General features: G+C 37.1%; 2 protein-coding genes and 1 pseudogene across 2 annotated transcripts; all 3 read right to left on the bottom strand.

Moving 5' to 3' along the window:
* Nucleotides 1–2,226: 2,226 nt before the first annotated feature.
* Nucleotides 2,227–4,286, bottom strand: LOC116129320 (annotated as a pseudogene).
* Nucleotides 4,287–5,493: 1,207 nt separating this feature from the next.
* On the bottom strand, nucleotides 5,494–6,851 carry LOC116129283 (probable inactive receptor kinase At3g08680). Its single transcript, XM_031415025.1, has 2 exons — nucleotides 6,220–6,851; nucleotides 5,494–6,137 (listed from the first exon to the last, which is right to left on the bottom strand). The coding sequence occupies exons 1-2, from the start codon at nucleotides 6,764–6,766 to the stop codon at nucleotides 5,569–5,571; spliced, it is 1,116 nt and encodes a 371-aa protein (XP_031270885.1). The 5' UTR covers nucleotides 6,767–6,851; the 3' UTR covers nucleotides 5,494–5,568.
* A 3,129-nt stretch (nucleotides 6,852–9,980) lies between these two features.
* Nucleotides 9,981–15,249, bottom strand: LOC116129279 (probable polygalacturonase). The gene is made up of 5 exons (XM_031415023.1): nucleotides 14,756–15,249; nucleotides 12,289–12,409; nucleotides 11,810–11,984; nucleotides 11,269–11,339; nucleotides 9,981–10,693 (listed from the first exon to the last, which is right to left on the bottom strand). The coding sequence occupies exons 1-5, from the start codon at nucleotides 15,077–15,079 to the stop codon at nucleotides 10,053–10,055; spliced, it is 1,332 nt and encodes a 443-aa protein (XP_031270883.1). The 5' UTR covers nucleotides 15,080–15,249; the 3' UTR covers nucleotides 9,981–10,052.
* Between the last annotated feature and the right edge of the window lie 1,059 nt (nucleotides 15,250–16,308).

Here is a 16,308-nt window from a genome sequence, read left to right on the forward strand (position 1 = left end):
GAAATTCAATAATCAAGAATATTAGTTTAATTACCTATTTTTCTTTATGATCTTAGTTGTATTCGGTTTCGGTAGAATTGCACCTAAAAACTACTCAAAGAGCAAAAAACCTAATTATATATAACACGTTATAACAACCCAGTAAATTCAGGACATGAGACAAAACAATTCAAACAGAGATAGCATTATGATTGTAAGGTTACTATCTTTGAGTGATAATAGTTTGATATGACTCATAAATAATTATTCAAGAAGTCCTATTAATTTTTTAATTGCTGATAAAGTAGCATTGAATTTACTTTATTAATATTTTAGAGTTCGAATAATTAATTAAAATATGTATAAATTAGTTCCGACAACATGTTTATAAAAAAAAAAATAAGACATAGAAACAAAATTGATTTGGATATAATACAAAATTCCCGCCTCAAATCACGAGCAACCCACGTGCAAGCTAGTGCCTAGAGGCTTACAATTAACTAATTAAGTAATTAACCTTCAATTCACTCCTTATTTTCTAATGGTTTAATGGATGAGATCATTTCACGGGCTGTTACAAATAAGTTGATCACCACCCGTCCACCCCATCCCACGTTCTTTGGTCAATTTCCTTAACGCGTCTTTTCAACGAGGTCCGAGGACACGTCCCCACTGACGTCACTTCCCACTTTCTCTCACACAATTACTTTTCACCCCATTCCCCTATGTCAAATTTAAATATTTCGCTCTAATGAAGACGATTCTGATGGCAAGAAGTAAATATAATGTACGAACCTATTGAAAAAAATCTCGGGCAGCACCCAGCCAGTAACTATCGTCGAGAAATGTCAACCTATTATCGTGTACGCTAAGCCTACAGTTACAAGGGGTTAACAATTACCTCCTCAAGGTTTAGAAAGTAACAAAAAAACCCCCAGAATATCGCTCACAGGAGTCACACCTATCAATATATGGGTTCACTGTACTTTCCTCCAAGTTGCAACTGCTAAAATCAAATGTGAACCCAACCACATCAAGACACAGAGCCGAACGAACCGCAAGTCCTCTACTCCTGACACGTGTTTGGAAGTCGTGCTTCCCGCTGCCCGTTTTTCAATCTTTCGTAGTCAACATTCCACAAACAAGCTGCCCAATCTTTATCATCTTACCTTGTATATAAATATTCAAATTGCCATCACATTTCATTAACTCTACAAAATGGGCAGCATCTCCTCCTCACCGTCACCGTGTTCTTCTTTATTCTCGCACTCTCACATGCTCGTACTCCGTATCTGCCAGAAAATGAAGTCGTCGTTAGCGATCTCGCAACTGATTTGACAGAATCGAACCCCAAAACAACCTACCGCCACAAGGACGATTATTCTTCCAAGCGAAGCCCAAGACCGAGTCTGAAACCGAAACTGCAGGGGGTATCGAATCCGACTCAACCGGGAAAGCTGAATAGAGACCAACGAGTTTTCAGCCGTTGACTGTGAATAACTTCCGTCCATTAACCGTCAGTTCCCTCACGTCCATCGCTCCACCACCGTCACCTCGCCCCTGCCTCAGCACCGTTTCGGCAAGCCATGGGGACCATCACGGTTCCCTCATCGCGAGATACCGTATGGTAACGACATGTTGATGTCATCATCATCAGTTGAGGAAGGAGTTATGAGCCCCGCGAGGTGGGTGTATTATATCACACAGAGATACGAGTGGGCCCAGTTCCCATTCTGGCGTGATGATGGCGTAGCGAGGGGGTGAGGACTTCAAGAGGCTACATCACTTCCACCGCCACCACCACCATCACCACCACATGGAGGAGAGGCGAGGAGGGGAGAGAAGGACATGAACACGAGCGTGGATTCTTGGTGAAGATCCGCAAGTTCTTGAATCATTTTTAGAAAATGAATACTATAGTTGATGCTGATGCTGATGCACCACCTTGTTTAGGATTGTGTGCGAGTGTTCTACATTAGTTGTTGAGTTACTGGTTTGCTTGTATGTATGTTTGTGTCGTAATAAATAATTTTACGTCTGTCGAAGATGTAGAGATATACGTGCATTAGCATGTTTCTTTTATCGATCTTTTGTAGTTTATACTTGTTGGATTGTTCTTTCTCTTCGCTTTGAATTATGATTTATTTCTGGAGATTATGTTGCGAAAGTGATATTATTCATTGAATTGATGCATAACTCATCAAACTTTATTAATAATTTGAATTGAGATGAAAAATAAATAACAACTCAGACGTAAGTAGAACATGAGCCAGTCTGTTGGGAGCTGTCAGTTCAGAACAAGGCCATGGTTTTACCTGATAAGCATTCCACTTATATCAGAGCACTGAAAGGAGGAGATGTTGGTCCTTTGACACCATGAAGGTTAATGTCGGAGAGGCAAATTCCGGTGAAGGGAGAGTTCTTCAAGCCTTTTTGAACCGAATCTAGGACCTTCACACCCCAAACTTCTTAATTGTGATGCCCTTTACGACTAGGAAGCTAGGTTAGTCTCGTCCGGGTGATCGCCAACATCTCCTCTATTTTTATTCCCTTCCTGGCACCTTCCATATCACACCAGACACGTGATATTTCTTATAAATCCTCCCCTACCAATGTTTGTCTTCACATGTATACCAACTCCCACATTGTAAAGGTTAATGTCTCACCGAAGACATTCTCTACTCCGCAAGGTTTCACTTCCAACCAACTATCCAGCAAATGGTACGATCTTAATTCCCTGATGACGATGCCAGAACTAGGACGACCATAATTATCTCCATATTCACCCATCCACTCTTCACAGCCACAAGATCATCCCAGTAGAGATGTAAGAGTCTTCTATCGCATACATAGAGCTTGAATCGGCAAATCATTCATGAAATTTTGATTCAGTAGAAATTAAAAATGACCATGCTCAATATTTATCATGCTTTCTAAAACCCCTGTATTGAATGTGTATATCCATAGAAGTGAAAGACGCTTAGGTCCTAGGGGGAACTACAAGAACTGCATGAACAGAAATAACAAATGACCCTAAACCCTAAACTGTTTATCCATCGTTAGCTATTGCACAAAGTTGCTACAAAGGTTTGTTCCATCTATTGGGTATACTTCTTACCATTATATGGAGTATAGGAAAAAATAAACGAACAACAAATCTTGCATTTACAAGATGAGAATAGACAACACTGCATATAAATCACAATAAGTATCTCCAGGCTCTATTCCTTTTGTTGGCAGCATGTACTTACAATGCCAGACTCTAGCAGCTTGCAAGTACTCTGTCTGTTGTTCTTGTCACATTAGGATAATGTTTGGCAATTCTAGAATTTCTGCTCATGTGTGTGTATGTGTGGTTATATTGACAAACAACCAGAGACAAAAGATATCATAACAACTTTGCACAAAAGCAAATACCTGTCAATTCCATCAGTATTGGGAGAGTCTAATGGACCAAGATAGTAACATATCGGATAACGACATTGCTGCAAGAAGAAGAAACATCAACCAGTTTCAACTCTACCTGTAATATTATTCAGCTGAATCAAAAGGAACTGGGTAGAACTCAAAGATGGTTGAGAAAATTTTTCTAGTCTCTCACCATTCAGGATAATGAAATCAGCTCATAATTCGTTTTATTGGACAGTAAACGGCACTATGAAATCCAATAACAAGAATGTGCAGGGCAACCCAACTTTAAGACTATTTTCTAGCTTGGATTCTGAGCTTCTAATGTAGCTCTTATTACAAATTCAAATCTCTCATTGATTCAAGACCCAATCTTTCATTTCATTTACGTGAATGGCCACCGGAAAACAGTTAAATATCAGTGCCTTTCTACAAGTAACACCAACACATCTGGACAACCTCATATCACATTATAGTAATGAGTTCAGTGTATTTAGATAATAAAACTAATTTTGGTGATTACCTGCAATAAACAGGATGGATTTCCAAAAGGAGAATTCTGAAAGATCACATTGGAAATGATTATCTTCTAGAATTCTTAATTCTATGAGATTGGGTCTTGTAAAGGGAAGAGTTCTTTGCCTCCACATGTTCCACCAGATGGCTCCTTGACCATCAATTGTCCCATTTTCACCTGTGGGGAAAATTTCTCAAACTTAAAGAGAGATTAACAATGAAAGGACAGACATCATATGTTAAGCAATTAATTAAATGCTGAACAGTAGCTATACATGATATTTTGATAACAGTTTATCTGCATTACAGTTTTCTACTATTACTTTTCCTTTTAGTTTTCCTTCTCCAACATTCAGCCTCTGGTCTAATTGTCTGAATACCATATTAGATAGATTTTAAGTGTACGATCTTGGACCGAAAGGTACAGTAAATTAGTATTGTGTGGGGGAAACACCATCCAGAAACCTCCACGTGTGAAACAAAGAAGAGGAAGGAGGGGACCCCTCATAGGTATACCTATAAAATTAAAGAGAGAGGCATAGATCTGCAAGATAATTGACAGATCTACAGTCCGTGTGTGGAATTTCATAAAAAAAAAAATTGTAAATAATTACTCGTGTGTTTTGCTGTCAGTCACTTGGTGGTCCTCTTTCTCTCTCTGTATCATTTTGGACAAACCCTTCAATCCAAAAATGGTCTTCAATTATCAAAACTTATTATGGTGGACAATCCTTTGCTTTTAACGTAGGGAAATGTAATTTAATTGATAATAAATGCATCTTCTATTTTATAATATAATTTTTCCACCTTGTTTAACAAAACTTATGTACATTAATAAATTAATGTAGAGTAAACGACTTTTTCCCACCCAAGGTTTGTCATTTTTTCATCCAAAAAGTTTTAAACTATCATTTTTCCACCCAAAATTTATATTTCATTACTACCTAAAGTCGATTCTGATGATAAAAATTCTCTCAGTGACTACCATTTAAACCTTTGATTTCATTTCTACAAAATCTCTCTTACTTCGACACCTGATTTTTTATCGATTGTCGATCACTGTAAAATTAGGGTTTCTTGTTCTTAGCTGGTTTTTGACTGATTTAAGCTATAAATATTCAATTTATCATCACCATTTGATTCATCAATCTCTAGTCTTCTTATCTTTACTCTTGATAACTTGCCGAACACCGTCTGAGAAAGTGAATTGTATTTTTGGTATTAACAGAATATAAACTTTGGGTGAGAAAATGTCATTAAGGCAAACTATTGGGTGAGAAGAAGCCGTTCACTCACAGTAGACAAATGCATACTTAGATGCATGCTTTCTTATGTCTCTTTTTTATGTCACAAATCATCGTTAAACACTAGGGATCGATGTAGTTGTCTTGTGGTGACAACTTTCTTGAGTCAGTCACGGTAACTATCAGTGAAATAGCTTAAGAAAAATAAATACATCTTAAATTAATTTGATTTTCATATGTTAATCCCAAAGTTAATTCTAGCTTTGCAATCACGATCACAATTAGCAAAAGGATGAATATACTTATCACTTCAATTAATTTAATAACATGCACAATGAAATTCCCTCAGTAATTGCATCTATATATGCTTTTTTACAGTGAAAATTAAAGACCCTTGACATAATAAAACTTATTCAAGCAATTAAGTTTCCTTAATTATAACATCTCCAATAAAGAGTAGAACTTGTTCTATTGAAGGCCTTCCCCCGGGTGGCTGGCTTATACATCCCAATGCAATATCCAAAATCTGCGAAGCTCGCATCCTCTCTCTGGGGTCAAGATCAAATTCAAAAAAATCGACTTTGCCTTCTTTAATATCTTCTTTCATTTCTACTATGAGCCTCTTGAAAGTTGGGAACCTGGACCCTGCTAGTATGTCCATTATAACTACACCAAAGTTAAATATGTCACCTTTTTGAGACAATTCTTCACAGTAGATGTTGTAAGCCGGCACTTGAGGAGGCTTTACTTGCCGTTTGCCAGGAACTTCAACGCGTTCCGCCAGTTGGGTGAAGCCGTAATCTGATAAACAGGCGGAGAGGTCGATATTTATCATGATATTGGAGGATTTTATGTTCCCATGAACGTTCATTTTCGTCTTCCTTCCATTTGGATTCTGTTTGTGTATGAACTCTATTCCTCGTGCAACGTCGAGAATAATCTTCAGACGTTGATTCCAATTCAAGGCTGTATGGCCGTACTTCCTTCCACCTGAATCAGTAGACATGTTTTTATTAACCTAAAGTTAATTAAAATTAAGAGATTTCTAAGTAGTTATATATAGAAAACTCACCAGCAAGAAGGTCAGCGAGGCTTCCCATGGGATAGTAATCATAGAGAATAAACTTGATCCTCTTGGTATACAAATAAGCTGCGATAGGCACAAGATACTCACACTTTTTGCTAACCTGAGCCAATTTCTCAACTCTTTTACCGAACTCGGTTCTGTGAACAATCGTCTTCCTAAACCTCTTCAGAGCAAACATTTGACTCTTCAACAAAACAACCTTTTCAGTCATCCCCAAAGGGCTCTCTCCCATCACCCCAACCGATGATCTCACCACCTCCTTCATCGTCATTTGTTTCCCAAGATAATTCCCACAACAAACCAACGATAAATCATCGATGAGCCCAATTAAGCAGTCCTCGTATTCATAAATGGATCCCGATCCTGAGTTGCTTTGATCTCCGTATTTGAAGCTCCTTCTACGTTCTGTAATGGACAACATATTCGAGAGAGGGTTGTGAAGTGAAGTGCATAAAGTTTTGGAACCGTGGGTTGCTTTTTTGTGGCCTTTTGATGGACCTTTTTGGTTGTTTTTTTCCTTCATGGATAACATCGAAAACAGGGTATTGGTACTTTGTTTTGTGTTCTTCTGGATTCAGAAGATCCCGAGAAGAAGTCCATTGAAATTCTCCACCGAATTTTTTGATAAACCAATATGATTGGTTGTCCTGGCTTATTAAATTTCTTTGTTTTGTTACCAAGATTCTCAAATTCTGTGTCTGTCATTCTACCATAGCCGACTCTACGTCAAATTCTTCTTTACAAATTGGAATATCATGAGCGTTTGATTGTTAGCGTTTATGCCAGCGGTAATGTTTCTTAAACGAGGGACGAAATACAAAAATCAGCCCAAGGTATCTGACGAGCCCAAGTCTGAGGCAAGCCCAATTAACCTTTTCTTTTTAATTTTATTAGATAAAGAAGAGGCCCAGTCAACCTTGACCATCAAGAGATTGAATTACAAATAGGAGTTAGGGGTGAACCGTTTGGGATACCTTATATTTTTTGGGAAAATCAGAACCAGAATTGTATAGTGCAATTTCTCAAAAAAAGGAATCGAATTACCCCCTATTAGTTTAAAAAATGACAAAAATATCTTAAAAATTTATAAATACACCCCTAACAAATTAAGAAAACCCATATTTAGTAGTTTTCAACTTTTGATTACTCATTCATTTGTATCCAATGTGACTCATAAATCCTCTAATCTTCAGGTAACACTTGAATTTAATCAATTCATCACAATTAATATAAAATTTCTCAAATAAAACCAAAACACAAACATGTTCCAAGCCGAGTATTCGCTTCAAGTTCTTTTCACAGGTTTTGGTTCTGAAACCTGTGGGAACCGGGACAAGAATAGCATAGTGTTGGTTCCAATAAAATGGAACCGGAACCCACTAGCAAGCACAATGTCGATTTCAGGTAGGTTTCGATCCACCCGTAAGTTCTGATTCTATCCATTACTCATGCTCACCCCTAATAGGAGTTGTGCGGTGGTGAATATACAATCTTGTTGGAAATTCAATTAATCAAGAATATTAGTTTAATTACCTTATTTTTCTATTATGATCTTAGTTGTATTCGGTTTCGGTAGAATTCGAACCTAAAAACTAGCTCAAAAAGAGCAAAAAACCTAATTATATATATACACTGTTATAACAACCCAGTAAATTCAGGACATGAGACAAAAACAATTCAAACAAGAGATAGCATTATGTAATTGTAAGGTTAACTATCTTTGAGTGATTAAATAGTTTGATATAGACTCATAAATAAATTATTCAAGAAGTCCTAAATTAATTTTTTAATTGCTGATAAGAGTAGCAATTGAATTTACTTTATTAATATTTTAGAGTTTCGAATAATTAATTAAAATATGTATAAATTAGTTCCGACAACATGTTTATAAAAAAAAAAAAATAAGACATAGAAACAAAATTGATTTGGATATAAATACAAAATATCCCGCCTCAAATCACGAGCAACCCACGTGCAAGCTAGTGCCTAGTAGGCTTACAATTAACTAATTAAGTAATTAACCTTTCAATTCACTCCTTATTTTCTAATGGTTTAATGGAATGAGATCATTTCACGTGGCTGTTACAAATAAGTTGATCACCACCCGACCACCCATCCCACGTTCTTTGGTCAATTTCCTTAACGCGTTCTTTTTCATACGAGGTCCGAGGACACGTCCCCACTGACGTCACTTCCCACTTGTCTCTCACACAATTACTTTTCACCCCATTCCCCTATGTCAAATTTGAAATATTTCGCTCTAATGAAGACGATTCTGATGGCAAAGAAGTAAATATAATGAATAACGAACCTATTGAAAAAAATCTCGGGCAGCACCCAGCCAGTAACTATCGTCGAGAAATGTCAACCTATTATCGTGTACGCTAAGCCTACAAGTTACAAGGGTTACATTACCTCCTCAAGGTTTAGAAAGTAACAAAAAAACCCCCAGAATATCGCTCACAGGAGTCACACCTATCAAATATATGGGTTCACTGGTTACTTTCCTCCAAGTTGCAACTGCTAAAATTCAAATGTGAACCCAAACACACATCAAGACACAGAGCCGAACGAACCGCAAGTCCTCTACTCCTGACACGTGTTTGGAAAGTCGTGCTTCCCGCTGCCCGTTTTTCAATCCTTTCGTAGTCAACATTCCACAAACAAGCTGCCCAATCTTTATCATCTTACCTTCGTATATAAATTATTCAAATTGCCATCACATTTTCATTAACTCTACAAAATGGGCAAGCATCTCCTCCTCACCGTCACAGTGTTCTTCTTTATTCTTGCACTCTCACATGCTCGTACTCCGTTAGATCTGCCAGAAAATGAAGGCGTCGTTAGCGATCTCGCAACTGATTTGACAGAATCGAACCCCAAAACAACCGCTACCGCCACAAGGACGATTATTCTTCCAAGCGAGAAGCCCAAGACCGAGTCTGAAACCGAAACTGCAGCGGATATCGAATCCGAAAAGACTCAACCGGGAAAAGCTGAATATGAGACCAACGAGTTTCAGCCGTTGACTGTGAATAACTTCCGTCCATTAAACCGTCAGTTCCCTCAACGTCCATCGCTCGCACTCCGTCACCGTCGCCCCTGCCGTCAGCACCGTTTCGGCAAGCCATGGGGACCATCACGGTTCCCTCATCGCGAGATACCGTATGGTAACGACATGTTGATGTCATCATCATCAGTTGAGGAGAAGGAGGTTCATGAGATCCCCGCGAGGTGGGTGAAGTTTCACCACAGAGATACGAGTGGGCCCAGGTTCCCATTCTGGCGTGATGATGGCGTAGCGAGGGGTGAGGACTTCAAGAGGCTACATCACTTCCACCGCCACCACCACCATCACCACCACATGGAAGGAGAGGCGAGGGAGGGGAGAGAAGGACATGAACACGAGCGTGGATTCTTGGTGAAGATCCGCAAGTTCTTGAATCATTTTTAGAAAATGAAATACTATAGTGATGCTGATGCTGATGCACCACCTTGTTTAGGATTGTGTGCGAGCGTTTCTACTATTAGTTGTTGAGTTACTGGTTTGCTTGTATGTATGTTTGTGTCGTATATAAATAATTTTACGTCTGTCGAAGATGTAGAAGGATATACGTGCATTAGCATGTTTCTTTTATCGATCTTTTGTAGTTTATACTTGTTGGATTGTTCTTTCTCTTTCGCTTTATGAATTATGATTTGATTTCTGGAGATTATGTGTTGCGAAAGTGATATTATTCATTGAATTGATGCATAAACTCATCAAACTTTATTAATAATTTGAATTGAGTTGAAAAATTACATGAATAAATAACAAATCAGACGTAAGTAGAACATGAGCCAGTCTGTTGGGAGCTGGTCAGTTCAGAACAAGGCCATGGTTTTACCTGATAAGCAACTCCACTTATATCAGAGCACTTGAAAGGAGGAGATGTTGGTCCTTTGACACCATGAAGGTTAATGTCGGAGAGGCAAATTCCGGTGAAGGGAGAGTTCTTCAAGCCTTTTATTGAACCCGAATCTAGGACCTTCACACCCCAAACATTCTTAATTGTGATGCCCTTTACGACTGGGAGAGCATTGGGGTTGAAGTTCTCGTCCGGGTGATCGCCAACATCTCCTGCTATTTTTATTCCCTTCCTGGCACCTTCCATATACACACCAGACACCGTGATATTTCTTATAAATCCTCCCCTACCAATGTTTGTCTTCACATGTATACCAACTCCCACATTGTAAAGGTTAATGTCTTCAGCCAAGACATTCTCTACTCCGCCAGAGGTTTCACTTCCAACTGCAATTCCAGCAAATGGTGACGATCCTGTAATTCGCCTGATGACGATGCCAGAACTAGGACGACCATAATTTATCCCATATTCATCCCATCCACTCTTCACAGCCACAAGATCATCTCCAGTAGAGATGTAAGAGTCTTCTATGCATACATTAGAGCTTGAATCTGGCAAATCATTCATGAAATTTTGATTTCAGTAGAAATTAAAAATGACCATGCTCAATATTTATCATGCTTTCTAAAAACCCCTGTATTGAATGTGGTATTATCCATAGAAGTGAAAGACGCTTAGGTCCTAGGGGTGAACTACAAGAACTGCATGAACAGAAATAACAAATGACCCTAAACCCTAAACTGTTTATCCTATTGTTAGCTATTGCACAAAGTTGCTACAAAGGTTTTGTTCCATCTATTGGGTATATACTTCTTACCATTATATGGAAGTATAGGAATAAAATAAACGAACAACAAATCTTGCATTTAACAAGATGAGAATAGACAACACTGCATATAAAATCACAATAAGTATCTCCAGGCTCTATTCCTTTTGTTGTGCAGCATGTACTTACAATGCCAGAGCTCTAGCAGCTTGCAAGTACTCTGTCTGTTGTTCTTGTCACATTAGGATAATGTTTGGCAATTCTAGAATTTCTGCTCATGTGTGTGTATGTGTGGTTAAATTTAGAAATCAAACCAGAGACAAACAGATATCAATAACAACTTTGCACAAAAGCAAATACCTGGATCAATTCCATCAGTATTGGGAGAGTCTAATGGAGCCAAGATAGTAACATATCGGATAACGACATTGCTGCAAGAAAGAAGAAAGCATCAAACCAAGTTTCAACTCTACCTTGTAATAATTATTTCAGCTGAATCAAAAGGAACTGGGTAGAACTCAAAGATGGTTGAGAAAAGTTCTATAGTCTCTCACCATTCAGGATAATGAAATCAGCTCATAATTCGAGTTTTATTGGTAACAGTAAATCAGGCACTATGAAATCCACAGATAACAAGAATGTGCAAGGGCAACCACATACTTTAAGACTATTTTCTAGCTTGGATTCTGAGCTTCTAATGTAGCTCCTTGATTACAAATTCAAATCTCTCATTGATTCAAGACCACAATCTTTCATTTCATTTACGTGAATGGCCACCGGAAAACAGTTAAATATCAGTGCCTTTCTACAAGTAACACCAACACATCTGGACAACCTCATATCACATATATAGTAATGAGTTCAGTGTATTTAGATAATAAAACTAATATTTGGTGATTACCTGCAATAAACAGGATGGATGTTCCAAAAAGGAGAATTCTGAAAGATCACATTGGAAATGATTATGCTTCTAGAATTCTTAAATTCTATGAGATTGGGTCTTGTAAAGGGAAGAGTTCTTTGCCTCCACATGTTCCACCAGATGGCTCCTTGACCATCAATTGTCCCATTTTCACCTGTGGGGAAAATTTCTCAAACTTTAAAGAGAGATTAACAATGAAAGGACAGACATCATATGTTAAGCAATTAATTAAATGCTGAACAGTAGCTATACATGATATTTTGATAACAGTTTATCTGCAAGTACAGCTTTTCTACTATTACTTTTCCTTTTAGTTTTCCTTCTCCAACATTCAGCATCTCTGGTCTAATTGTCTGAATACCATATTAGATAAGATTTTTAAGGTGTACAGAGGAAAGGTGTCTACTAATGTACATTACAAGCCATCACAATAGAATCATGATCTTGTTGGAACCCACCTGTGATCACAACATCACGAAGTCCTTCTCCATGAATAAAACTCATATATCTTCCTCCTGGGCGCTCCCTCCCTCTTCCATAAGATGGCAAGGGAGCAATTAAGGGCCAATTCTGAGTATCCTGAAAATCAAGAAAGGATGAAAGTTAAACATAAACCCCACCTTACCATGGAAGCCAATGTGACAAAACTGAGATCATTTTGAAAGAATTTTATCCATAAGCACAAACATTACAAGATTAATAGGTAAAAGTGTGTAAATAACGTATATGCTGTATTAAATTTGACAAAAGCCTCATCCCATCTTACTACAGCTAGCATCCAACATAAATAAGACATTTTTCCCTCCCCTACCAACACTTACACAAGTCATTGTTTGCTTACAATAATTCAACGGGTTAGCAATCCGAGGCCAAAGAAGTTAAAAGCAATGTTATTTAACCAATAAAATTAAAGCCAATGATTTAGTTTAGCATAATTAAGTTCGTCCCTCATTTTGAGTAACAAATAGAATAAAAGAAATTCCTAAGTTTTACNTCCTTTATGAAAATTACAGAATAAGACTCAAAAATATTTTGCACATAACCTGTCTAAAATAAATCTTTTATTAATAATTTAAAAGGCCGAACGACTTACACATACCCAAGGTTTTCTATAACGATAAAATGGTATCCAAAAGGTTTTGAAACGATAAATAGGTACCTTCCGTCATGTGCTGTTAGTGATTTCCGTTTGGTAATAGTGAAAAGACTAGAATGCCCTTGAAAGTTTGATATTTTAGTTTTTTGTAAATTTAAAAATTTCTAAAAAACCCCTTAGGTTTGCTAATTTAACTAAACACGCAGTATATAAAAATTTTGTAAAATGAAAAAAACACCCCCACCATCCACAATGCCAGATTTTGGCCACCACCGTCGGAATCTAGCCGAAAAATTGCGTTACGACACAAACCCATCGGATCTGTGTCGTAATGCGTCGATCTGGCCGTCGAGGCCGCAAAACTCTCGATGGCCAGATCTGGACGTAGATCTGATCACGAATCTGGCCGGAAAAGGCCAAATCGACGCATTACAACATAGATTCGACGGGTCTGTGTCGTAACGCAATTTGTCAGTCAGATTCTGACGATGGTGGCCGGAATCTAGCACTGCGGGTGGTGGGGGTGTTTTTGTCATTTTACAAAAATTTTATATACTGGAGTGTTTAGTTAAATTAGCAAACCTAGGAGGTTTTTTAGAAATTTTTAAATTTACAAAAAACTAAAATATCAAACTTTCAAGGGCATTATAGTCTTTTCACTATTACCAAACGGAAATCACTAACAGCACATGATAGAAGGTACCTATTTGTTGTTTCAAAACCTTTTGGGTACCACTTTGTCGTTACAGCAAACCTTGGGTATGTGTAAATTAAAATTTTTAAAATTTTAAATTCCTTTTCTACCTCATAAGTTCTAATTTTATTTTTGAAATAATTAAGATAAAATGAGTTTGATAAATAACATATACCAATTATNACAGACAGATCTTGATCCCAACTTAGTAGCCGACATGGTCCAGTGATAGTGAGAAAAAGAAAGATCCTATAAAGTAAGCTTCAAGGGCTTAAATTTTAAGGTTATGTAACCATTTGACAATAAACAATTTTCACAAGTTACTTTTCTTTCCATTGTATTTATCTTTTAACCATATAGCATTTATTACTTAATAGAGGCATGGTTTAATTATTTAAAAAAATAATAATCAGAATTGTCATTATCAAAGCCATGAGTTGTATCCACAACTTTGCATGGTAGCGGACCAAGAAATATTATACTCTTAACCTTATATCACGATAGACACAGAACATCATCCGCCAGCTATTTGGCAGCCCAACCAGCAGAATTGTTAATTCTTTAAATGCGTTGCACATGCCACCATGCTACATAGACCCAACAGTTTTGCTATGGACCCACCAAAATTCATTTAGATCTCTTCATCCACGACTTTTTACTTAATCACTCTGGTTCAGCCAATACAATGATCCAACTAATAGACATGTCAAGTGTCAACTACATCACAGTACTCAAGACCACACAAAAAAATATAAATATATTTATATTAACCCAATTCCAAATCCAACCAATTGATATCAACAAAGGCAAGATTCACCCATAAAATATATATGCAAGCATGTGTAATCTTTGCCAATAACCAACCAGCAAACGTTTCGCATTTCGTTGCATGTAACAAATACAATTTTGGAAGACAATAAGCCATTTATAAGCATAACTTCTAGAATGTTGTAATCAAACAGTCCATTTTTAAACGATTCAGATTGCATATAACAAGTACAATAATTGCAGAATACTGTTCAATATCAACGAATTATTAAAAATTCACCGACATGTCCTAGTATTTATTGCTCACATTAACTCTTTTTTGTGGTATCAAATTTAACTCCAAACCAGATCATAGTAAATGAGTTACCTGCGTGGCCTTGATAACCGCACCTCTAGCCAAATAAAGAGTCATGTGACTAGTGAGATTGAAACTTTCGGTTAAGTATACCCCAGGAGGCACATAAAGAAGCGTGCCACCTCTTCTCCCCAAATGCTGAATACGATATATCGCCTCACGAAAAGCTTTCGTGTTCAACGTCTTCCCGTCACCGACACCCCCGAAATCGGTGATCGATATCTTATCGTTTCGGTACCTCAACGGTACTATCCCGGAGCACGTTATCACGCTCGCGTGAGAGAAGCAACTAAAATACGATAAAATAACAGAAAAAGAGAGCAAAAACCGAAGCATTTTCGTAATTTTGGAGGTTCAGAAGGACAATTCAGACTTCAGAAGATAAATAAAAATTGTTTATACGAACTTCAGTTGAGCGAAAATCTTATTACTTATATTTATAAATACAGTGACAAAAAGACTGGTACAAAAAGTGCTTTAACTGAGGAAGAGCATACAAAGAGAAAGGTACAAAATATAGATCTGGAGATAAAAATAGTTAAATAAAAAGAAAGCGGCAGAATTACAGCCAAGAGAGAGAGATCTCCATTTGTTTATTGATGGAGAAGTAAAGGAAAGAATGAGCTAAATTGTCAGCGAAAAAGAGACCTGTTTGAAGCTGAAGAAACTCGTCGGACACCTAAAAAAGGTGAGTGGGAGCTTGGAGATAGAGAGCAAAGAAGGGATTGGATTTGTCTGTAAGCGCTTGTCTTCAGGGACGAAGAGAGTGAGAAATGGAGTTGAAAGATTATTAAAGAGAGTGGGACTGGGAGTCAGGGAGAGCTTGTGTGAACGAGTGGAGGCACCGACGCGTCACAAAGCGTGGGCCTCTTTAAAGAGTTATTTATCTAATATTTGTTTATTCCTTTTCATTTTTATATAAGTATTCTTTAGCTTTAGATGCGCGTTGGGAATGAAGAATTCAGCTATTTCCCGGTTTCAGCCTGTTCTTTATTTCGCATTTTGATTATCAGTAATTTTTTAAAGCAAACTAATAATACTTTATTGAATTATTCTTGTATTAACGAATCCCCCGTGACTGGCCGCATAATTCTTACCCACTCACTCATCTAGGGCCTGCTTGAGAGTTTTATGATAACGGTTATAAAAGTAAATCATTGTAACAGTTTTGAGGAGTTTTTAGTAACAATTTTTAAAATACACAACCTGTGCTTGAGAGTTTATTTTCCAACGGTTCTTATAGTTTTTTAAAATGATAAATTTATATATATACCCATAAAAATACCTTAACTTTAACTAGTATTTGAGAGTTTTTTTTTTTTCAATTACCAATATTTAATATCAAAGTTTTTTCCAAGTTTAATTTATTTGTAAGTTCTTTTATTGTATATTATTTAATTTATTACACAATCATTCGAAATATGTTATTTTAAGAGAATAAATATGCTGCCATAATGTTGGACTTCGCAAATTATCAATATAACAACAGTAACAGCATTTCTAAAAAATAGTTTTTTGTTCTTTTCTTCAATCAGTGAAGCAAAGCCATAAAAAACAATCTTTAT

Source organism: Pistacia vera, unplaced genomic scaffold (genome assembly GCF_008641045.1).
Source record: "Pistacia vera cultivar Batoury unplaced genomic scaffold, PisVer_v2 Contig210, whole genome shotgun sequence".
Classification (NCBI taxonomy): Eukaryota; Viridiplantae; Streptophyta; class Magnoliopsida; order Sapindales; family Anacardiaceae; genus Pistacia; species Pistacia vera.